Source organism: Meriones unguiculatus, assembly GCF_030254825.1.
Source record: "Meriones unguiculatus strain TT.TT164.6M chromosome X unlocalized genomic scaffold, Bangor_MerUng_6.1 ChrX_unordered_Scaffold_31, whole genome shotgun sequence".
NCBI classification, from domain to species: domain Eukaryota; kingdom Metazoa; phylum Chordata; class Mammalia; order Rodentia; family Muridae; genus Meriones; species Meriones unguiculatus.
The window spans coordinates 4,285,693-4,310,920 of record NW_026843707.1 but is presented as its reverse complement, the minus strand read 5'-3'; the positions used below and the strand labels follow the sequence as shown (position 1 = coordinate 4,310,920).

Here is a 25,228-nt window from a genome sequence, read left to right as displayed (position 1 = left end):
GGAGAAAAGGGAAGGGTTTATGGAGGGATACAAATTGAATAAAGTGTAATTAATAAAAGTTAAAATAAAACAATTTTAAAAATAAAAAATTCACCAAATCTAATATATATAATTAGAAAATTATGCTAATACTTATAAGTAGTTGCCCAATCTTCATTTCAATTAGTATATATGTTAAATTTTAAAGGAAAAAATAAATTTTGTTTCAATTCACACTTTCTATTTAACATTAGTTATTGTGTCTGATATTGAAAATTAAATCTAGAGATGCAAGACATTTGTCAGAATAGAGAAAAGAATGTGTGATGTCCACAAAATATTTTTTTATAAATTACTTACTTTGTTTCATTCATCTTTTCTAAATCTAGGCAATTTGATAGATCAGTGGATAAATGGCGACACTTTCATTATGATATGAAGGTATTTAATCAATGGCTGAAAGAAGTCGAACAGTTTTTGAAAAAGACAAAAAATCCTGAAAATTGGGAACATGCTAAATACAAATGGTATCTTAAGGTAAGACTTTTGGGATTTCCTTTTTTATATTGTCTTTATTTTTGCAGCAATATTTTTGAATATTTCAGTACTGCAAGCTTAGCTGGAAGGATGAACAAAGTATATAATTCCCGACTTTTTCCATGTTCACTGAACATGCTATGAAAAATCATCATAACAAGTATGCATGGAAATTGTGTTATGAATATTTTGTGAAAGGATGAGAGCATCTACCTATACTGGTCCATATGATGAACTGATGAGTGTAATTGCATCTGTAATGCAGGAAATCACCTAAGGGCAGGGTATAGTATGTTCTGTGACTTTCATTCTTTCTCTATTTCATACATTCTCCTGTGTGTGTGTGTGTGTGTGTGTGTGTGTGTGTGTGTGTGTGTGTTTGCCTTATGTTGGAACCTATCCAGAAGGAGAAGTGGAGGCATCCTTAGTAGTTTCTGCAAATATCCAACATGATAAAATTACAAGTCTATTTCCCTCGAGATAGTTTTTGGTGATGTAGCAATATTTCTACACATCTTATTGACAAAATGCCTTCTGAATCAGATGAGAGGCCAAAACAATGTCGAGTTAATTGTTAGTACTTATTGACCCTTTTCTGATTTATGTTAATGGAAATGCAACATATGAATTATAACCAGGGAAACATGATTCCAACATGTTGTGTCTTTTAATGTGCAGATAAAAATAAATTGGATGGTGGAATACATAATTTTGTTGATGAAATATATAGATTAGATCTAAGAAATATGGTTTATCATGCTTAGTCATATGATTTGGGTTGCTTGTTGCTCATTATTCATTTCGCCATTTTCTATCAAATGGGCTTGAATTGTGACTAACTTTTACTGTGTGAAAATACTTATTAAGAAAGAAGGCAAAATATATAAAGAATTCAAGAAGTTAGACACCAACAAACTAAAAATTCTAATAAAAAAAAAAAACGGGGTACAAAGCTAATCAGAGAATTCTCCACAAAGGAATATCAAGTGGCAGAGAAACAGTGATAGTCCAATCAAGGAAAATACATGGAGAGTACCTAAAACTCTTGCTCAAATGTAGCCTATAGATTCAGTCTCCAAGTAGGTACCCTAATAAAGGGAGCAGGGGATATTGCTGGCATGAATATGCCAGTAGTAGGTTCTGCACCCACTGGTAGATGCAGCCTTGCCAGGCCACAGAGGAAGACGATGCAATTAGTCCTGATAAGACCTGATAGGTTAGGGTCAATCAAAAGGGAAGGAGGACTGCCTCTCTCAGTGGACTAGGGGAGAGGCTTAGGGAGAGGAGTTTGGGTTTGGAAGGAGATGAGGGAAGGTTCCACAGTGGGGGTACAAACTGAATAAATTATTATAAATGATGATAATAAAAAATTAAAAAAAAGAAATGTTCAACAATTAGTCATCAGGGAAATGCAAATAAAAACAACTCTGAGATTCCATCTTACAGATATCAGAATGGCTATGAACAAAAACTCAAGTGACAACACATGCCATGCTGGAGAGCATGTGGAGTAAGAGGAACCCTCCACCATTGTTAATGGGAGTGCAAACTTCTACAAACACTTTTGAAATAAAGCTGGTGTTTTCTCAGAAAATTGGGAATAGCACTACCTCAAGATCCAGGTCTACCACTCCTGGGTATATACCCAAAAGATGCCATCCCATTCAATAAGGACATTTGTTCACTATGTTCATGGCTGCTTTATCCAGAATCTGGATACAACCTAGATGTCCCTCAGCAGAGGAATGGATGCAAAAATTGTGGTATATTTACACAATCGAATACTACTCAACTATTATTAACAAGAAAATCGTGAAATTTGCAGGCAAATGGTGGGAACTAGAAAAGATCATCCTGAGTGAGGTAACAAAAAATCATAAGACAGATATGGTATATATTCACTTATAAGTGGATATTAGTCATGTAATAAAGGATAAGCATCTAGAGACCTAAAGAAGCTAAACACTATGGAGGACAATAAGGAGAATGCTTAAATCTCTTTCAAACTTGCAAATAGGACAGGAACCAGAATCAGTGGAAAAAAAGACAGCATGATGGGAGCCTACTACTGAGAGTTCTCTGAAAGTCTCCATCCTACAGGGAACAAAACATTTCAAAATTCTTTATTTATTATAATAGACTTTACAATTTTTTGTTGTGAAGTTTTTATCTAGAAAAAGTATGTCCAGAAACTTCACTCAAACATCTTTTTAAGAATAAGGCTATGTGAAGAAAAGTATTTTACAGTCTTATAAAGTTATATATATATATATATATATATATATATATATATATATATATATATGACTATAAAATACTTATATATATATCACATTTGTATACACATTAATGCTAGCATTAATGAAAGGAAATTCATTCATTTATAATCTGCAATCATACAGAAGATACATTCTGAATAACAGCAATATGAATGTTGAGCTAAGGAAGCATATGATGTCAGAATGAAAGGTATATATATATGGCTGGAGAGTTGACTCAGTCATTAAGAGCACTGTGTGCTCTTCCAAAGGACCTGGGTTCAATTCCCAGTACCCACATGTTAGCTAACAACTGTATATAACTTCTGTACCAGGGGACCCGACTGCCTTATGCATGCAGACAAAACACCAATGCATATAAAAAAATACAAATAATATTAATTGCAGGTTATTTACTTTGTATCCCAGCCAAAGCTCCCTCCCTCATTCCCTCCCAATCCCACCCTTCCTCCCTCATCTCCTACTTGCCCCTTTCCAAGTCCACTCTAAGGGAGGTCCTCCTCCCCTTCTCTCTGACCCTAGCTTATCAGGTGTCTCCAGGACTGGCTGCAATGTCCTCCTCTGTGGCCTAGCAAGGCTGCTCCTCCCTTGCGGGGGGCGGGGGAGTCAAAGAGTCAGCCATTGAGTTCATATCAAAAATAGTCCCTGTTCCCCTTACTAAGGTACCCACTTGGAGACTGAGCTACCATAGGCTACATCTGAGCAGGGGTTCTAGGTTATATCCATACATGGTCCTTGATTGGACAAACAATTTTATAGAGGACCCCTGCGCCTTGATGTATTTTGTCTCTGTGAACTCCTCTCCTCTGTGATTAAAAATAACAAAAAGAAAGAGCAACATACATGAATATGATGAAAAGACACAAAATTGATTACATCATGTTCTATGTCCAAAGTTACTCAAGTAACAGTATCCAACAAATACATGGGGGCTTCAAGCATGAGGGGTTTAAAGAAACCAAATGAAATGCATAATTGTACACAAAAATACAAATTAATTAACAAAAAAACCAATCTGTTCTATGAGACTAAAAGTATGAGCCTCAGTGTACTGGAAGAGGGACACAGGTGGGGAAGGGGACGGGTGGGATTGGGAGGGGAAGAGGGAGGGAGGTACAGAAGGGATAAAAAGAGCATAAACTGTAATTAATAAAAATAATTAAATTAAAAAATGAAAAAAAATGAGTCTCAGTATCTCCTTCAATACCCTAGTGGGTAGAGTCTTTCATAGGTCCTCTGTGGAAGGCTCCTGTCCTGTTCCTTTTCTTCTTCTACTTCTGATCTCTACCCTGTTTGCCTTTCTGAATGAGGATTAAGAATCTTCCCTAGTGTCCTCCTTGTTGTTTATCTTCTTTAGGACTATAGATTTTAGTATGTTTATCCTAAATATTATGGCTAATGTCGACTTATAAGTGAGTATTTACCATGTGAGTCTTTTTGCTTCTGGTTGACCTCATTCAGGGTGATCTTTTGTAGTTCCCACCATTTGTCTGCAGATTTCATGATTTCCTTGCTTTATTTGCTGAGTAGTATTCCATTTTGTAAATGTACCACAGTGTTGGAATCCTTATAGAAGAGAAAGATAGAAAAGAACTGGAGGGACAGAAACTCCACAAGGAGAACAACATAGCCAAAATACCTGGGCCCAGAGAGGACTACAGAGACTGATACTCCAACTAAGGACCATGCACAGAGAAGTCCTAGACTACCTGTTCAAAGGAGGCCCATTGGCTGCTCAGTTTCCAAGTGATCCCTAGTAGGGGGAAAAGGAGGTCTTCCTTATCAAGGTACTAGTGAAAGAGCATAGGGGAATAAGAAGGATATGGGTGGGACTGGGAGGAGAGGAGGAAGTGGCTCCAGCAGGGAGACAAAGTGAATAAATTGTAATAAATAAATAAATTAAATTAAATTAAAAATCCAGTTCTTGAAGCCATATATAATTTTTTTTCTAAAGATATCTGACTAAAGAAATATAATTCATATATTTTAATATTACATACTAAATATGATTATTTATTATAAAGTCATTGTGAATTCATTTTGATGTAAAACAATACAGAAATAATAGTATAACTCCTTTCTTATTTCCCAATGTTGAGTAATACTAGAATAAAAGCCTTGTTCATGCTATCTGCACCATGTATCACAATTGGTAGACTGCCTGTCCATAGTACAGACTTGTACTTTTTAAAATTTTATTTATTTTCTTCACAATTTATTCAGTATATATCTAGATTTAAACATCCTCCCTCAACTTTCCCCAGTCCCACCCTCTCTCCCTCCTCCCCTCACCCTCTTCCCCTATTACTTGTACAATTTTTAAAGTTTTGAATATTTATTTATTTTAAATTCTCTATTAATTACACTTTATTCACTTTGTATCCCCCCTGTGGTTCTCTCCCTCCTCCTATCCTAATCCCTCCCTTCCTTCCTCCTCTGCACTCATGCCCCTCCCCAAGTCCACTGATAATTGAGGTCTTCTTTTCCTTCCTTCTGATCCTAGTCAATTAGGTATCATCAGGAGTGGCTGGCTGTATTGCAGAAACTCCATAAGGAGAGCAACAGAACCAAAAAATCTGAGCACAGGGGTATTTCCTGAGACTGATACTCCAACCAAGAACTATTCATAGAGATAATCCAGAACCCCTGCACAGATGTAGCCCATGGCAGTTCAGTGTCCAAGTGGGTTCCATAGTAATAGGAACAGGGACTGTCTCTGACATGAACTGATTGGCCTGCTCTTTAATTACCTCCCCCTGGGGGGGGGGGGGAGCAGCCTTACCAGGCCACAGAAGACAACACTTGTACATTTTAAATGTTTATTTCTTAGTGAGTTCTTAATGAGAGTGAATTATCATGATCAATGTGTATTAAAAATAGATTTTTGATCAATCAATTGATTTATGTGCTTACGATACATTTGTCTTCATATTTATCTTGTTCATCATTTTATAAATGAGATCATAACTTTCATAAAATTTTCAAAATGTTTAGGCCTTTATTTTTAAATAATGAACCCACCAAATGCTCATATATTATCTCATTTAAAGTGGTCATCAATATCCATTCATTTTCCTTGTGCTTCTTCCCCCCTCCATTTATTTATGTACTTTTATTGTGAAGCTTAATGACATTTTGGACTGTCTATCTTTGATTAATCCCTTTTGTGTATATTTTTGATAGCATATATTGTTATTACCATTTCTCAGATGTGAAATTTTAGTGATTTTATACCTACTCTGTGTTTACACAGAGTATACCTATACTATCATAATGATGTAAAATACAGATATAATAATTCTTAGTTTCTGTATAATCTCAAAAGACTGCATATTTTGGTTAAATTTAGTTAATGTGTTTTATCCTTATTATGAGTAACATTTTAATGTATCCTTGAATATCTGCTAACTTTTAAATTTTGTTAGGTGTTGGGAAATTTAATTGCTAAATGCTAATATATTCTTCAAATAAATTTTCTTAAGCTCTCTTCTAGGATTCAGATAACCTAATTTGAAACAGCTTTATATTTATAGAATTTATTTTATACATTATCATTTGTGATTAGGCAACTAATTTTGTCACACTGCTGAGGTAAATTCCTTCTGTATAATCTATGCCCCTTGAATGATTTTAGTTTTCATTCATTAGTGGCTAGTTGCAAACATCAAAGTAAAAATTTAGCTCCTTTCTCTTGTCTTCCACACTTTCTCACATATACCAGCTATTTAGGACTTACTACAAATTAGAAAATAGCTTCTTACAGATCTTCAAAGTTCTTCTATGTTTTCTCTCATTTCTACTATTTTGCCTTGTGATATCTAACCACTTTTGAACTCCTTGCACTTTGAGCTCCATTTCCTGAAATCAAGTCAAATCAGTTTTGAACATTTCCTCATCTTTTCTTATAATATAGAAATATGCCAAGACAAGAAGATAGGCAAATTTAGTTAGTACTCAGTCATCTAATTGTTTTCATTCACTCTGTAGTCATAGTCCTTTGTCCTGTGTTCAATATCTTCAAAAGTCTTCTTTTATACATGTTATTTGATATTCAAAAATGATGCTAAATATTCTCCATTTTATTAAAAATTGCCAAAACACAAAACCAAGATTTTCATATATTAATACTAATGCAGTCTGGCAAGTCCCTCATAAAGTTATATGCCTACAGTATATGGAAAAAGTTTCTACTTAATAACAGTGTAATTTATTTCTTGAAATTGGTGAACACATATTAATATGTTTCCTACTCAATTAGAGAGACATTGTAAAATTATTTTATATACTCCCTTTCTTAACCTTCAAATAAATAAGAGGTTTATATATACCTAGGAAAATGTTCCTTTAGATATAGACATGTTAATGATTTCATAAGCCCTATAAAAATTTATCCTGATTTTTCTTCATTAAATGTGAAATCTGCCTATATGTGCATGCATATAAACACATTAAGATGTCTGTATAATTTTCAGTCTGGGTAAATATTTACTTAAAGATGATTTATTAAGACATATCCATATCACACAGAATATTGTGGTAAATGTCTCAGTTCTCAACTCTGGCTGTGTTCACTCCTTATTGAACCAGGAAATAACAATAAGTTTGGTGGAAGAATGACATTGTTCACAAAGTAATACTGTATTTACTATAATACCTCATTATGGGTTGCCACTCTTAATGAGTGAATAGCCCACATTTATATAAATTAAAAGTTTTACTGGATTATTCTTCTGAACCATATGGAACATAGGAAAACCCACTTGGAAATGACATTAAATATTATTTCCATGAACTATGGGAACTTCTTAAAGTATAGCACTTGGAGGAAAAACCTCATTCATATAGAAATATCGGACGGGTCTGATGCTCTTTGGGTGGATGATACCTAAATGAACATCAGTACAAAGTCCCAATTTATTTCTAATATCAGAGATCCGACCTCTACTCTTGCCTGATGCGTCTAAAACAAAAAGGGGGAACTGCAGAGAGCTGCGTAATGCTGCGCCTTAAAGATGGAGCTGGTTTCCCCTTCCACCTTCCCAATGGTGACTGCTCTCTGTCATGAACAACTCCACATTTGGCTAAGGCCAAGGATCTGGCTTGCTTCCATGTATGTGGACCTATCTGCATTGCCCACATGGCACGCTGGGGTTGGCTACCCAGAGGCTATTTAAGCTGTGGGCTGGCTTTCCCCAGGGTCAGATGATTGTTCAAGGTTCCTGCATAAACTGCATTGAAAAAAAAAAAAAAGATGCACTTTTGTCTTCTCATTTTTCTAAATAACAAGAAGAGTTGCTAATGAGTGGTTTTTTGTTTTGTTTTGTTTTGTTTTTGAATATAAGTTAAATACAACAGAATGTGGGATCCTATCTCCTCAACCATTCTGTTAACCTGTGCCTTTGGATAAACATACTAAAATCTATAGTCCTAAAGAAACTAAACAACAAGGAGGACAATAGGGAAGAAGCTGAAACTTCATTCAGAAGGGTAAACTGAATACACATCAGAAGTAGGACAGGGAACAGGACAGGAGTCTTCCACAGGGGTCTCTGAAAGACGCTATCCATCAGGGTATTAACGGAGATGCTCAGACTCATAGCCAAATTTTGGGTAGAGTTCAGAGAATCTTGAAAAAGGAGGAGAAAGACATCTAGGGCACAGGAGCTCCACAAAGAGACCAACAGAGCCTCCACCCCACCAAGAAAAACTACTGATACTTCAACCAAGTACCATTCATGGAGAGGACCTCGACCCCCTGCTCATATGAAGCCCATAGGTTGCTCAGTATCCAAATGGGTGTCCTAGTAAGGAAATCAGGAGCTGTCTCTGACATGAACTCTGTGGCAGGCTCTTTGATCACCTTCCCCTGGGGGTGAAGCTTTGCAGAGCCACAGAGGAAGACAATGCAGTCAGTCCTGATAGGCTAGGATCAGATGAAAGAGGAGGAGGTCTTCCTTTATCAGTGGACTAGGGGAAGGGCATAGGGAGAAAAGAGGGATGGAGGGTGGGACTGAGAGGAGACAAGAGGGGACTACATCTGGGATAAAAAGTGAATATATTTTAATAAATAATAATTAATCAATTAAAAAGGATATAAGGTAAAATAATGTTAACTCATAGGGTGGTAGTAACAATTACTATGTCATCAATGACCTTAGTAAATCACAAAATCTCTACTGCTAAGATATAGCCTGCAATCAGCTAAACTTGAAAAAATACTTATAAAACATAAGCTGTTGTTGAATGATATTGAATTCTTACAGTTTTTAGTAGAAATAATAAAAATCAGCATTAGGTTAAATATTTGCAAGTACTGAATATTCTTCCTCTTAATGGAAAAGCAGCCTGTTTGCTTTTATGGGATAATGCTGCTTAGTGAACCATTTTAAAAATTAACAACACCTTCTAAAAAATATTGCCATGAATATGTGTAAGGCTTTGAATCTTTAAAATGAAATGCATTTGAGTTCACCCTTGGTAAGTAAAAAACATAGGGTTATTTAAATAAAAGTTTGGATTTTAAATCAACGAATATAAAATTAAGGAGACATAGAAAGTGAAAAAGCAATGTGTTATATTTATATGAGTTGATAACTCTTTTAAGGTAAAATGCAGTTTTAATTTTACTTTCAAGGTATATTCTGCAAAACTATTGTGTTTTGCTGTTTAATAATTTTAATGACAATGACAGGCATTATACTTATGTATTTTGGGTTAAATAAATTGAATTACAATACCCTACTTTGTTAAATAATAAATTTGAATCATTGTAACAGGACAGTGTTTACACCCACATGGATTAAAAGCAGCATATTTCAATACTTCTGTTATCCTCCCATTAACTGTCAAAGTAGTTAAAATAGGATTCTACTCTGTTGTATCTAATAGAGAACACCATTTGTATGAAGTAACCATTTGCCTGTGTCTTGGACTTGGAGAAAAAAGCAGAAAGAGGACTGCCATCAGTGTTAAGGACCAGCTGAGCTGTTCTTCATTTCACTTCCTCTTGCCTATCAGTGATTGAAGAAAGCATTTTGTAAAGGACTCAATTTTGAGGACTCTAGATTCATAAAGCACAAAGGAATTGAGGGGACTCTTGTCTGAAAGTTTGAGACAATGCTTTCTTTTTCCTAATAGGATGCATCATAGTTCTCAGTGTTATTCTGGTTCTCTACTTGCATCTCAGAAAAGTTCACTTGCTATTGAAAAGCCACTGACTTGAGTATATGTAATAGGTGGCAAATTAGTTGCATAGGTCAGTGACCATATCTGCTACAATGGATGTGATTTCTGTCTAGAATGGGATTTAAATACACATATGTTCTCTTATGTGAGTTAACTGGCATTCTATTAATACAGATTGATTCAAACACTCTTTTTTAAAGGCATATGGTGCAAAATACTAAATTGGATACAAGTATGCTTTGTATATAGTCAGTTTTTACGGTGCTGATTTTACCAGCTGTCTGGTGAGTTGAAGGCTTCTTAACAGCCTTGCTGCTGATAGAAACTTTGATGAAAAAAAATCACTTGAGTAAATATTTCCGCCATCTGTTGCCCTTCGTTGAGACCCCAGTGTTAAGAATAATTCATACTATTATTTGCCCTTTATTTTTCTCCTCAGCAGTTATAAAATTTCATATGATTTTATTTTATGGTCACAAAATGTATCCTGTTTTCTGTAACTAGAGGACATATACAAACATAAAGAATTCAGCAAGAAAATATAGTGCTAGGGGTATTTGTCTCTAGTCATGTGCTTTAGGTTCACAGCATGTATAAAGATGGAGACACCAGAAGCAGTGGAAGAGAGAAAACTAGATGGGAGCATACTATAAAGGATCCTCTGAAATGATTCACCCAACAGGGGATGAAAGCAGATGCTGAGAGTCAGGGTCAAACTTTGTGCAGAGCACAGGGAGTCTTAAGGAGGAAGAGGGTGGTCGGAATAGAGTGACGTGGAGAGGACAGGAGACCCACAAGGAAACAAACAAACTAAAAGATCTGAGCCCAGAGGTGTTGTGCAGATACTGATGCACCAACTGAGGACCACACATGGAGAGGACCTTCACGCCCTCTTCAAATATGTCAGATTGGCAGCTCAGTCTCCATGTGGATCTCTGAGTGAGAGGAGCAGGAACTCAGGAATTCAGCTGACTGTTCTTTGATCATTCACCCTTGGTGAAACAGCCTTGCCAGGTCACAGAGGAAGTGGTTCCAGGCAGTTCTAATGAGACTTAACAAGCTATGGGCAGATGGCAATAGTGGAGAACTCCCCCTTCCAGTAGACTAATGGAAGGGGATAAGGGGAAGAGGGAGGGAGGGTGAGCCTGCGGGAAGCTGAGGAAGTGGGCTTCAATCAAGATATATAATGAATAAATTTTGAAGAAAAAAATAAAATTAAAAGCAATGGGGATACATTACAAAATGAGTGATTAACTATTATTAGCTGCTTGTGGCATGCAAAGTCATTGCCTTAATATTTATTGTAAAACAGGCACTTAATTTAAAAAAAAAATATTTATTAATTCACTTTCCATCCCCATTGTTGCCCCTTCTTTCCACTTCATCCTGTCCCAAACCTCCTTCTGCCTTCCACGTATCTCCTTTTCCCTACTCCTCAGAAAAAGAGAGGCCCCTATACCAACCAACTCCAGCACAACAAGTCTCTTCATGACTGAGTGCATCCTCTTCCCTTGTGGTCTGGCCAGGCAGCCCCAACAGGGGGAAGTGATCAAAGAAGCAGGCAACAGAGTTCCTTTCAGAGACAGCCCTTTCTCCCCTTACTAGAAATTCCACATGAAGTCCCAGCTGCCCGTCTGCAGCATGTTTTGTAGGGTCCTAGGTTCAGTCAATGCATTGTCTTTAGTTGCTGCTTCAATCTCAGTAAGCCACACTGGGCCCTGGTTAGTTGGATCTTTTGGTACTTCCCCCGACTTTTTCACAAGACTTCCTATGTTTTGCCTGAAAGTCTCAGCATCTGTTTTAATCCACTGTTGGATGGAGGAGGAATGAAATCTGAGAGAAAGGTGAGGTGTGTTTGTAGAGTTGGGAGAAGGATCTTAGAGGAATGGAGCAAGGGGTAACTGTGGGGTCAAGATTCATTGTATGAGAAAATAATTTAAAAATAAATTGTATTGCATTTTATTTATACTTCCACCACACACACATACCTCACAACTCTCCCAGATTCATTACTCCTCTGTTTCTCCTTTCAGAAAAGATCAAAGCTCCCAAGAATATCAACTATAACAAGTTACAATAGGAATAGGCCCAAACCCTCATTCTTATGGTTTATATTGTTAGGTTTGTAATGCTGATTCGAAAGTCTACTACAGCTTTTTGGAGCCTATGCATCTTTTCAGAAGTAGTAAATAACAGATTTCTTAGGAATTCAGCACAATTCAGAAAATCAGAGATAGGCTTTAAATCATAGGTTTCTCATAAATAAGTGTATTAAAATATTAATGGCTAGATCAGTTGGATGGTGAGGAAGACCGCCCTTATCAGAGGACTGGTGGAGGGGCATGGGAAGATAATCGAGAGGGAGAGTGGGATTGGGAGTGGATGAATTATGGGGCTACAGATGGGATACAAAATGAATAAATTATAATTAATAAAATATAAATTAATTAAAAAAGGAAAAAACACACAAAAATTTAGATAATGTCAATTGCTTGATTTAAAAGATATGTTGTCTATCATGACATCTATAAACTGACAAATTGTTATATATTAGTATAAAGAAGCAATAACAACCACTGTAACAAACCATAATAACCACAGCAGTCAAGAGCTACTTAATATACAGAATTTCGCAGCGTTCCCCAAGGGATTCTCTTTCTTAGCTTATGAAATTACCAAGAGTAAGAGAAAAATCCAGAGTATATTAATTACACATCACAAATTAATAAAACTGTAAATTGTTTACACCAATGCAAAAGCAGTGAGAAAGAGAAATTGATATGTAATGAAAAACAAATTAATTCTCATGTGTATGATTGTCACAAAATAACAATGCTTTGCAAAGAACATATTCCAGTATTTTCTGCCTACTGAAATTGCTCTCCCTTCTAATGCTTCATTCTGAATTTATTATTAATTTTCCTTTCTTTAGAGTTTAGTAACATGTACAAAATGCCCATTTACAAAACTCGCTTTTGTTTGCTTCTGTGCATATTTGTGAATATTTCTGTTGAAATATACCTATGAGATATACTTTTTGTTAAAAAAATCTATTTTAAAGAAAAATTAATCATCCATATGTCCAAGCAGACAGGAAGAAATATTCTTAATATTATTAATACTTAATAATTATTACCTCACAATATTTAAGATATGTTTTCATTCATGCTATGTATATTCTTTCATTAGAATGGAAGTCTTCTTTTCTTCCTCAAAAATATTCCTCAGTACGTGAAAACACTTTTAAAAACATTCAATTTATAATTTTCTTAGAATGTGCAAACACATTAGGAACTTATGCTTTCATGGCCCTATATCATTTGGGCTGAGAACACTTTCTCTTTTTTCCTGCAATTATACCCTTATTTTATATACAGACATATCGTATTAAAGTCTTCTACCCACTTCCATACCCATGAAATTGTCAAAAAGAAAAACCTGACAGTTTAACAATTTTTTTAGTTAATTTATTCATTTCATTTTTTGACTTGAGTATATCACGTGACACTTCAATCTGGGTACTTGCAGTGAAATGAATTTAAATACACTGCATAGTTTCTTAGTGATATTTTAAAATATCGACTTAAGAGTTTAAATTAATTTTTTTATTAATTACAGATTATTCACTGTTTATATCAGCCATAGCCTACTCAGTCATGCCCTTCTAATACCACCCTCTCTCCCTCATCTCCTTCCATGATCCTCCCCAAGTCCACTGATAACGGAGGTCATCCTCCCCTTCCCTCTGACCCTAGCCTATCAGGTCTCATTAGGACTGGCTGCACTGTCTTGCTCCACTGCCTGGTAAGCCTGTTCCCTCTCAGGAGGGAGGTGATCAAAGAGCCAGACACTGAGTTCATATCAGAGACAATCCCTGTTCCCATTACTAGGGAACCTACTTAGACACTGAGCTGCCATGGGCTACATCTGTGCAGGGGTTCTATGTTATCTCCATGCATGGTCCTTAGTTGGAATCTCAGTCTCAGAAAAGACCCCTGTGCCCAAAATTTTTTGGTTCTATTGCTCTCCTTGTGGAGCTCCTGTCCTCTCCAGGCCTTTCTGTCTCCCCCTTCTTTCATATGATTCCATGGCACTCTGCCCAAAATTTGGCTATGAGTCTCAGCTTCATTTTTGATACCTGGCTGGGCAGAGTGTTTCAAAGGCCCTCTGTGGTAGGCTTCTGTCCTGTTCCCAGTTTTCTCACTCTTCCAATGTCCATCCCATTTGCCTTGCTGAGCAATGACTGATTATCTTATCCAAGGTCCTCTTTCTTGCTTAGCATCTTTAGCTGTACAGATTTTAGTATGTTTATCTTATGTTTAATATTCACTTTAAGTGAATATATACCATGTGTGTCTTTCTTCTGGCATACCTCACTCAGGATGATCTTTTCTTGTTCCAACCATTTGCCTTCAAATTTCATGATTTTTTTGTTTTAAATTGCTTAGTAGTATACAATTATGGACATGTACCACAATTTCTGTATCCATTGTTCAGAAGAGTGATATATGTCCTAGTATACTTGAACATATTTTGGATATATGTCTAAGAGTGCCATAGCTGGATCTTGAGGAAGCACTATTCCTAACTGTCTAAGAATTTGTCAGATTGATTTCCAAAATGGTTGTACAAGTTTACACTCCCACCAGCAATGGAGGAGAGTTACCTTTTTCCACATCCTCCCCAGCTTGTGTTGTCACTTGAGTTCCTGATCTTAGCTATTCTAATGGTTGTAAGGTGAAATCTCATGGTCGTTTTGATTTGTATCTCCCTGATGACTAAGGAAATTGAGCATTTCTTTAAGTGTTTCTCTGCAATTCCATATTCCTCCACATTGAGAATTCTCGTTTTAGCTATGTACCCCATTTTTACTTGATTTGTTGCTATTTAAATTCTTGAGTTCTAATATATTCTGGATATTAGCCTATGTCAGATATCAGGTTAGTGAGGATCCTGTCTCAGTTTCTAGTTTGTCGTTTTGTCTGACGACAGTATCCTTTGCTTTACAGAAACTTTTCATTTTCATGAGGTGCTATTTATTGATTGTTGATCTTAGAGCCTGTGCTGTTGGTGTTCTGTTCAGGAAGTTGTCTCCTTTGCCAATGAGGTTCTCCCCTGGTTTTTATTCTAATAAATTTAGTGTGTCTGTTTTTTTGTTGAGGGCTTTGATCCATATGTCTTTTATTTTTTTTTTTCTGTGTGACAAATATGGATCTATTCTCCACAACATTGTTGGGTCTTTGTGAGGTTTAGGTACCAAAGTGACTGTGGCTTTGTAGAATGAGTATGGTAGTGTTCCTTCCATTTCTATTTTGTGGAATAGTTTGAAGAGAATTGGTAGAAAGTCTGGTAGAATTCTGTTCTGAAAATATCTGGTCCTGGGCTTTTTTTTGAATGGGAGACTTTTGATGACCGTTTCTATTTCCTTAGGGGATATAGGACTATTTAATTGATTTACCTGGTCTTGATTCAGCTTTGGTAAGTGGAATCGATCAAGAAAATTGTCCATTTCATTAGATTTTCAAATTTTGTGGCATATAAACTTTTGAAGTAAATCCAAATGATTGTTTGGATTTACTCAGTGTCTGTTGTTATGTCCCTCCTTTCATTTCTGATTTTGTTGATTTGGATAGTGTCTGTTTGCCATTTAGTTAGTTTGGTTGTGGAGAAAGGAAGCTTCCTCCACTGCTGGTGGGAATGTAAACTGGTACAATCACTATGGAAATCAATCTGGCGCTTTCTCAGACAACAAGGAATTGTGCTTCCTCAAGATCCAGATATACCACTCCTAGGCATATATCCAAAAGAGGCTCAAGTACACAATAAGAACATTTGCTCAACCATGTTTGTAGCAGCTTTATTTGTAATAGCTAAGAGCTGGAAACAACCCAGATGCCCCTCAACTGAAGAATGGATACAGAAATTGTGATACATCTATATAATGGACTATTACTCAGCAATAAAAAATAAGGAAATCATGAAATTTGCAGGTAAATGGTGGGATCTGGAAAGGATCATCCTGAGTGAGCTAGCCCAGAAGCAGAAAGATATACACGGTATATATTCACTCATGTAGACATATAATATAGGATAAACCTACTAAAATCTGTACACCTAAAGAAACTAATCAAGAGGGAAGACTCTGACTAAAATGCTCAATCCCCACTCCGAAAGGCAAAGAGGATGGACATCAGAAGAAGAAGAAAACAGGAAGCAAGTTAGGAGCCTTCCACAGAGGGCCTCTGAAAGGCTCTGCCCTGAAGACTATCAAAGCAGATGCTGAGACGTAAGGCCAAATGTTGGGCAGAGTGCCTGGAATCTTATGAAAGAAGTGGGAAATAGTAAGATCTGGAGAGGACAGAAACTCCACAAGGAGAGCAACAGAACCAGGAAAGTTGAACACAGGGTTCTTTTCTGAGACTCATACTCTAACCAAGTACCATGCACCTAGATAACCTAGAACCCCTGAACAGATGTAAACCATGGCAGTTCAGTGTCCAAGTGGGTTTCATAGTAATAGGAACAGGGACTGCTTCTGACATGAACTGATTAGCATGCTCTTTGATCACCTCCCCCTGAAGGGGGATCAGCCTTACCAGTCCACAGAGGAAGACAATGCAGCCACTCCTGATGAGACATATCAGACTAGGATCAGAAGGAAGAAAAATATACCTTCCCTTACCAGTGGACTTGGGGAGGGGAGTGTGTGGAGAAAGAGGAAGAAGGGAAGGATTGGGAGGGGTGGAGGGAGGGACCTAGAGGGGGGATGCAAAGTAAATAAAATATAATTTAAAAATATGGATCTATTTGCATTTTTCTACATGTAGACATCCAGTTAGTCCAGCACATTTAGTTGAAGATCCTGTAATTTTTCTATTGTATGGTTTTGGCTTACTTGTCAAAAATCAATTATCTGTAGCTTGTGGATTTACTTTTGCGTTTTCTGTTAGATTCCTTTGATCCACCATTCTTTCTCCATGCCAGTACCATGCAGTTTTTATTAAGGCTTGAGATCAGGGATATACATCCAGAAGGTCTGTTGTGCAGGATTGTTTTTGAAATTCTAGTTTTATTTTTTTTTCCATATGAAATTGAGAATTGTTTTTACTACTTTTGTAACTAATTGTTTTAGTATTTTGATGGGAATTGCACTGAATCTGTGGATTGCTTTTGGCAAGAAAGCCATTTTCAGTATGTTACTCCTACTAATCCACAAACATGGGAGATTTTTTCCCGCTTCTGACATCTTCAGTTTCTTTCTTCAGATACTTGAAGTTTTGTTTGTTTGTTTGTTTTTTTTTTTCCATACATGTCTTTCACTTGCTTGGTTAGGGTCAGAAAAAGGAACTTTATTTTATTAGTGGCTATTGTGAAAGGTGTAGTTTCCCTAATTTCTCTCTCTCAGCCCTTCTGTCTTTCCTATACGGGAGGGCTAGTGTTTTTTGTTGTTATTGTTTGTTTCTTTGTTTTTGAGTTAATTTTGTAGCTAGCCAATTTGATGAAGGTATTTATCAGCTGAAGGACTTATCTGGTTGAATTTTTGGGGTCGTCACTCATGTATACTATCATATCATCTGCAAATGGTCATACTTTTAACTTCTTCCTTTCTGATTAATATCCCCTTGATCTCTGTTAGTTTTTTATATTGCTCTAGTTAAGACTTTAAGTACTATGTTGAAAAGATAAGGAGATAGTGGGTATCCTTGCTTTGTCCCTGATTTCAGTGGAATTGATTTAAATTTCTCTCAATATAGATTGATGTTGGCTATAGACTTGCTGTATATTTTCTTTACTATGTTTAGGTATGTTCATTGTATCCCTGATCTCTTCAAGACTTTAAACATAAATGGGTGTTGGATTTTTTTCAGTTGCTTTTTTTTTTTGGCATCTAAGGAGATGATCATGTGGTTATTTTCTCCATTTTGTTTATATGGTGGATTACATTAAAGGACTTCCATATATTGAATCACCCCTGCATGTCTGGGATGAAGCCTACTTGAACATGGTGGATGATATCTTTTATGTTTTTGGATACTGTTTGCAAGTGTTTTATTGAGTATTTTTTCATAGATATTCATAAGAGAGATAGGTCTGACGTTCTTTGGATTTTCTCAGTGTATGTTGTCATGTCCCCCTTTTCATTTCTGTGCTGTCATGGATAGTTTCTCTCTGCCTTTTAGTTAGTTTGGCTAAGGGTTTGTCTATCTTACTGATTTTCTCAATGAACCAGCTCCTGGTCTCATTGATTCCTGAAATTATTTTCTTTGTTTCTAATTCATTGATTTCAGCTCTGAGTTTGATGATTTCCAATTGACTGTACCTTTTGAGTGTATCTGCTTCTTTTTTTCCCCCTAGGGCTTTTAGTTGTACCATTAATTTGCTTGTATGTGATGTCTCTAGCTTCTTTCTGGAGGCACTTATTGCTATGAACTTTCCTCTTACTGCTTTCATTGTGTCCCGTAAGTTTGGGTAGGTTGTGCCTTCATTTTGATTGAATTTTAAGAAGTCCCTAATATCTGCTTTTATTTTTTCCCTGACCAAGCTGTCATTGTGTTGAGAGTTGTTTAGTTTCCATATGTATGTAGGCTTTTTGTTTTCTATATTGTTGTTGAGATCTAGTTTTAGGGCATGTTGGTCTGATAGGATACAAAGGATTATTTCAGTCTTCCTGTATCTGTTGAGGCTCGCTTTTTGCTCAACTATATAGTCAGTATTTGAGAAAGTTCTCTGAGGTGCCTAGTGGTAGGTATACTCTTTTGAGTTTGGGTGGAAAGCTCTGTAAACATTATATCCATTTGATTTAGGACCTCTGTAAGCATAAATACTTCCCTAGTTAGTTTCCATCTAGAGGATCATTCCTTGGTGAGAGTGAAATGTTGCAGTCACCCACTATTAAGGTGTTGTGATAGATGTGTGATTTAAGCTTTAATTATGTTTCATTTACAGATGCAGGTGCTCTTGTATTTTGGGTATAGATGTTCAGGATTGTGATTTCTCATGGTGGATATTTCCTCTGATAAGAATGAAGTGTCACTCAGCTTTTCTGAGTAATTTTGGTTGAAAATCTATTTTATTAGATATTAGGACAGCTACCCCAGCTTGTTTTCTGTGTCCATTTGCTTGAAAAACCTTTATCCAGCCCTTTATTCTGAGGTAGTGTTTATCTTTATTGCGGAGGTGTGTTTCTTGGATGCAGCAGGATATTGGATCCTGTTTCTGCAACCATTCTGTTAGTCTGTGTCTTTTTATTGGAGAGTTGAGTCCATTGATGTTGATAGATAACAGTGACCAATGACTGTTAGTTCCTTTTATTTTGTAATTAGTGGTGTTATTGTGTTTCAACACTTGTTTTCTTTTAATTGTTTTGTTGTGAAGTTATGTATATCCTGTGTTTTTTGTTTTGTTTTGTTTTGTTTTGTTTTTGGTGTAGTTGATTTTATTGGATTGGAGATTTCCTTCTATCATTTTCTGTAAGGCTGTGTTGCTGTGTAGACATTGTTTAAGTTTCGTTTGTCATGGAATATTTTTTTTCTCCATCTATGTTGATTGAAGTCTTTGTTGGGTATAGTAGTCTGCCTTGGCATCTGTAGTCTTTTAAAGTCTGCATGCATGTGCTGAGGCACTTATGGCTTTCATATTTTCTGTCGTGAAGTCTGATGTGATTTTGATAGGTCTACATCTATATGTTACTTGGCATTTTTCCTTTGTGGATTACTGTCTTTCCATGATCTCTTTTTTTTTTTTTTTTTGTTTATTTCCTCTCTATATGCCACTACTTGTGCTTTTACTTGTGCCTGTATTTGTTTGTCTGTATGTGCCTCAATTTTTTTTCACAGCTTTGCTTGTTTCCTCTTTATGTGCCTCTAATAAGCTGCTAGTGTAGAGGGATCCTGGATCTGGCACTGCATGCACTAAGTTGAAGGTACACTCACTTGTTCGCAGGCCTGATTGGAAAGCTCGGGAGATCTCCCCATGGTGGAGGTAATACTTCAGCTCAGTGGTGTCCACTGTTTTGCTGCATGCCAGGGAGACCAGTACTTGGGGTAGCAGCCTCTGCTGTCTTAGTCACAGAGCATGGAGGCTCCTGCTTGGGTTAACTGAAGCACCTATGCAGCTGACCTGCCATAGCCACGCCACAGACCTGGGAGACTCACCTCTGCCAAGTGTGGAGGCTAGTGCTTGGGGCAACCACTGAAGCCTAAGCCAAGCAGGGAGACCCATGCTTGGGGCAAATAGGAAGTGCAGGTGTGCTGCATATTAGCCACTCTAAGTCCATGGAGATGTCCACGGGTTTCCTGGATCCAAACTATTCCAGCTCATGGGTTTTCCCTGCTCCCCCAGGAAGCTTCAATGTTGATATTCTGGCTTCAGCTGCCCCTCCACTCACCAATTTTGGAGTTTCCAATCCTGTGCCTCTCAGATATGGTGTTCACTCATCACTCCCATTTTGGGCTCCCTCAACTTTAGATTTTACATATAAATGTCAGAGTAATATAAGGAGAAAATTGTGGTACCCGCATCCTCCTAGCAACCTGTTTTTGTGAATAAAATTTTATTTGGATCTAACAACATTTTTTATTGACCTATGGCCTACAGCTATTTTATGTCAAAAAAGAAATTATTGAATAAGTAGTTGCCCTCAAGTTCATATGACCTATATACTCCCTGACATGTAATATTTAACCCTTTGTAGAAAAATGTTTTTTCACTCATATTTTAGAAGACAGAGTAATACAATATTAAAGTAAAAGATGGACTTTCTAGTTATCCTCTAATTATATTCTTTGTTATTGACTATACATTGAAATGGACTTGGTCCGTGTTCATAAATCAAAATTAAATATACATTAACAAAAATGTAGGATATAATAGAGGTTTGTTATTTAACTCAAATTGGATTTTATATTATTAATAGAAAAGATTGATTTATAATTTTTAACTTTCATTAGAACATGATTATTGTACATTTTTATGAAATAGACATAGGTTTCAGTGTATGAACATGTAAGGCAATAAGCTCCTCAAGGAATTTAGCTAATCTATTGACTCAAATAAGTGTGTTTTATTTTCAAATATTCAAAATCTGTTAAAGATTAAAATGTGGTGATTTTGAAATATACAATAAAATGCTGCTCAGCAAAATCTTGGAAGTCACATAAAAAGAGGGAAATGGGCTAGATAGTTTTGCAGATCATGCAGCAACTCTTTTCTTGACAGCTCTTACTACAAGTCTACTGGGTCCCAGAAAGTCTTTTTTTAAGTATTTTTGCTTTTATTAATTACAGTTTATTCACTTTGTATCCTCCCTGTACTTCCCCCCCTCCCCTCCCAATCCTAGCCTCCCTCCCTTTTCCCCACCGGTACTCCTCCCCCAGTCCACTGATAAGGGAGGTCCTCCTCCTCTTCCTTCTGATCCCACTAAATCAAATGATCATGAGTGAAAAATTCTTCCAGTTTTTCTTCCAGAACCTTCTTTCATTGTTTCAGTGGTCCTAAACACAGGTCCTCCACTAAGCCACTATTATTTCATGAGGCTTTGGAACACAAGGTGAGTAATATGATCAGGCTTCATCTCTTCTAATGGAGATTTTTGGTCAGTTAGTAAGGCTTGCCTACTGTGATAATTTGCTAGTGTCCTGCCTGTTTGAAATCTTACTATTTTATTTTCTTTCCAACCTCTTCGACTTCTCACCATGAGCACTGCTATAAACAACTTTTGTTGCTTTTGAATGAAGAACTGTAATAGGATATAAAAATTCATCAGATAATCTCCTCTAAACTGTTTGCTTTTATAAAGAAGGTTAAGTTCCCCTTGGAAAGACTGCAGAGCATAACCATTTGTATACAATGAACAGTTAGTAATACTTTGATATTGATGTGCAATTTTTTTTGAAATGAGAGAAACAGTTATGATCCACTGTGGTCATATATCCCAGAGTACCAACATTGCTTCTACATTTTTAAGTGTTGCTGTATCATTGTATGAGATTCATAATTTTGCCTATTATACCCATTTCTACATTACCATTCAGTCCTAATTTATAATACTCTATTAAAAGTTTTTAGGTAATTTGTTCTTAGTGATATTTACTGTCTGCAGGCTGTGAAAATGAATAAATTTAATGTGCCAGCATAGTTCTCCAAATCTCGGCTTTACAGCTAATCATACGAACTTGCATTATATTATAAATCATTGTTAACACAGATTTATTTGAAAATATCATTGTACTGCTATGTTTAAATAATGCATTTTTATGAATTTTCTCTCCCAGATTTGTATTTTTTACAATACATGGCTGCTGTGTATTTACAAATTGCATACATTTCCTGGCTAATAATGGATTGGTGAAACAACTCTAACTTTAAACAATACATTTTTTAAATCCAATAAGCATTGCACCCTGAAGGCATATAGTCATTTAACATGTTTTCTATGATGAAAAAACCCACTCATTTAGTAGAAATTTACAGATTTAATTTTATAACTAAGGATATTCCTACAGAAATGCTCCAGGCAATTCAATCTATGTAGTGACACATAATAGAATTTCATTTAAAAGAGGCTGTACAGTGAAATCTTTTAAAATCTCCTTGAAATTTCATTAAAAAGATAAATTATTAAACAAAGTTATAATGCTATGCAAGAAAGAGATATATGCAACTCTCCGTGTTTATACTGTGGTGTTATAATAGAAATCCTATAACAGGTCATTTATAACGTCTACAAATGTATTGAGACATAAATTTTAGGCTTCAAACTCAATGTCAAGAATCAAGCATCTGATAGACTTTTTATAGAATTTTATATGGGAAAATATCAGAAAATGAAGAAAATAAGAAACAAAACTTGCAATAACGTGATTTCCATATTTCTACCTATAAGGTAGGATCCCTCACGGTCTCAAAGTCCCACAATTAATAACTGTATAATTGAAAACATTTTTTATTATTATTTTATTACAGTGTATTCAGTTTGTCTCCTGGCTGTATCCCTTCCCCCATTTTCTTCCAGTTTCCCCTCCCTCCCTCTTTCTCCCCATGTCCCTCCCCTAGTCTACTGATAGGAGAGGTATTCCTCACCTACTATCTGATCCTAACCTATCAGGCTTCATCACAACTATCGGGATCCTCATTCTCTGTCACATAGTTAAGCCACCATTCCAGGGGAAGATGATAAAATAGCCAGCCACTGAGTGCATCTCAGAAACAGCCCTTGATTCCCTTACTAGGGAACCCACATGGATACTGAGCTGCCATGGGCTACATCGGTGCAGAAATTCTAGGTTTTCTCCATGAATGGTCCTTGGTTAGAGAATCAGTCTCAGAAAAGACCCCTGGGCTCAGATATTTTGGTTTTGTTGCTCTCCTTGTAGAGCTCCTGTTTCCTTCTGGTCTTTCTATCTCCCCTACTTTCATAAGATTCCCTGCACTCTGCCCAAAGTTTGGCTGTGAGTCTCAGTATCTCCTTTGATACCTTGGTGGGTAGAGTCTTTCAGAGGTCCTCTGTAGAAAGCTTCTGTCCAGTTCCTTGTGGTCTCCTACTACTGATATCTATCCTGTTTGGCCATCTGAGTGAGGATTAAGCCTCTTCCCTAGGGTCCTCCTTGTTGTTTAGCTTCTTTAGAACTATAGATTTTAGTATGTTTATCCAACATTTTATTGTTAATGTCCACTTATAATTGCATATATACCATGTGTTTCTTTATGCTCCTGTGTGCCTCTTTCTCCATATCTTCTCCAGCATGTGTTATCCCTTGAGTTTTTGATCTTAGCTATTGTAATGGGTATAAGGTGGGATCTCAGGGTCGTTTTGATTTACATTTCACAGATGACTAAGGGCATTTTTCTTTAAGTGTTTCTCAGTTATTTGATGTTCCTCTTTTGAAAAAATTCTGTTTAGCTCTGCACCCAATTTTTTAATTGGATTACTTGGTTTGTTGGTGTTTAACCTCTTGAGTTTGTTACGTATTCTGAACATTAACCCTCTGTCGAAAATAGGCTTAGGAGATCATTTTTCAGTTTTAGGCTATTGGATTATTCTGATGACAGTGTCCTTTACTTTACAGAAGCTTTTCAGTTTCATAAGGTCATGTTTATTGATTGTTGATCTCAGAGCCTGTGTTGTTGGTGTTCTGTTCAGGAAGTTGTCTCCTGTGTCAATGATGTCAAGGCTTTTCCACACTTCTTCTACCATAGAAACAGACTGGTGAAAGTATGTTTTTATGTCCTCATTTCAATTATCATTTCTTTTTTCTTAAAGTTTAAATTATAATGTAATTGTGCATGTGAGTGCAGGTATGACCTGGATACACTGAAGGTTGAGATAGAAGTCTTTACAAGCCACCTGACACAGCTGCTTGGAAATGAACTATGGCCCTCTGCAAGACCATCATATGATCCCCGCTTTTATTGAAAATAAATTATTTTTGCGTAATATATTGTGATTACAGTCTCATTCCCTTTACTCCTCCTAGTTATTTCCCATTTCCCTTACAATACAGATCCATTCAATTTCTGTGTTTCATTAGAAAATAAATAGACTTCTAAGAGATAATAATATAACAAAATAAAGCATAATAAGATGAAATAAAAACTATCACATTGAAGTTAGACTAGACAAAACAACAGAGGAAAAAGAGCTCTCAGGTATCTACTTGTTTTCATACTCAGGAATCCTGAAAAACACTAAAATGGAACTCATAATATGTACAGTAGACCTGATGAAGAACAGTGTAGCCCTGTGCATGCTGCCTCTGCCTCTGTGGATTCATATGATCTTTGCTCATGATAATTTAGAGGGCCTTGTTTTCTTGGTGTTCTCTATTCCTTCTGACTCTTGCAGTATTTCTGCTTCATTTTCAACAGTGTTTCCAGAGCTATGAGGGCAAACATTTGATATTATCCCATTTAGAGTTAAGTTTTCCAAAGTGCCTTACTCTTTATGTAAATGTCTGTCTCTGTGTCTCTGTATTTGATACCATCTGCTGCTGGAGGAAACTTTCTCATGGTGGTTAAACAAGGCCAAGATCTATGAATACAGCATACATTCATTAGGGATAATTTCATAACTATGTTGTTTTAGGACTGTAATCTTTGGTCTTACTCTAGGTCACTAGAATATCTAGTTTCTGGGTTTGGTCCCTCAAGCAATTTTGGGTAGGGTTTCCTTCTCAATGAGAGTTCCTTAAGTCAAATCAGATATTGGTTAGTTACTGCCACAAGCTTTTTTGCCACCACTGAATGAACAT

At 36.3% G+C, this 25,228-nt stretch overlaps 1 protein-coding gene across 7 annotated transcripts in view; it reads left to right on the top strand.

Moving 5' to 3' along the window:
- Positions 1-25,228, top strand: part of Dmd (dystrophin) — a 2,365,055-nt gene that overhangs the window by 1,075,809 nt on the left and 1,264,018 nt on the right. For all 7 annotated transcript variants that reach the window (XM_060376797.1, XM_060376795.1, XM_060376794.1 and 4 more), the window contains one exon: positions 369-516. In XM_060376797.1, coding sequence (XP_060232780.1) covers positions 369-516 — 148 coding nt within the window. The remainder of the gene's footprint in view (positions 1-368; positions 517-25,228) is intronic.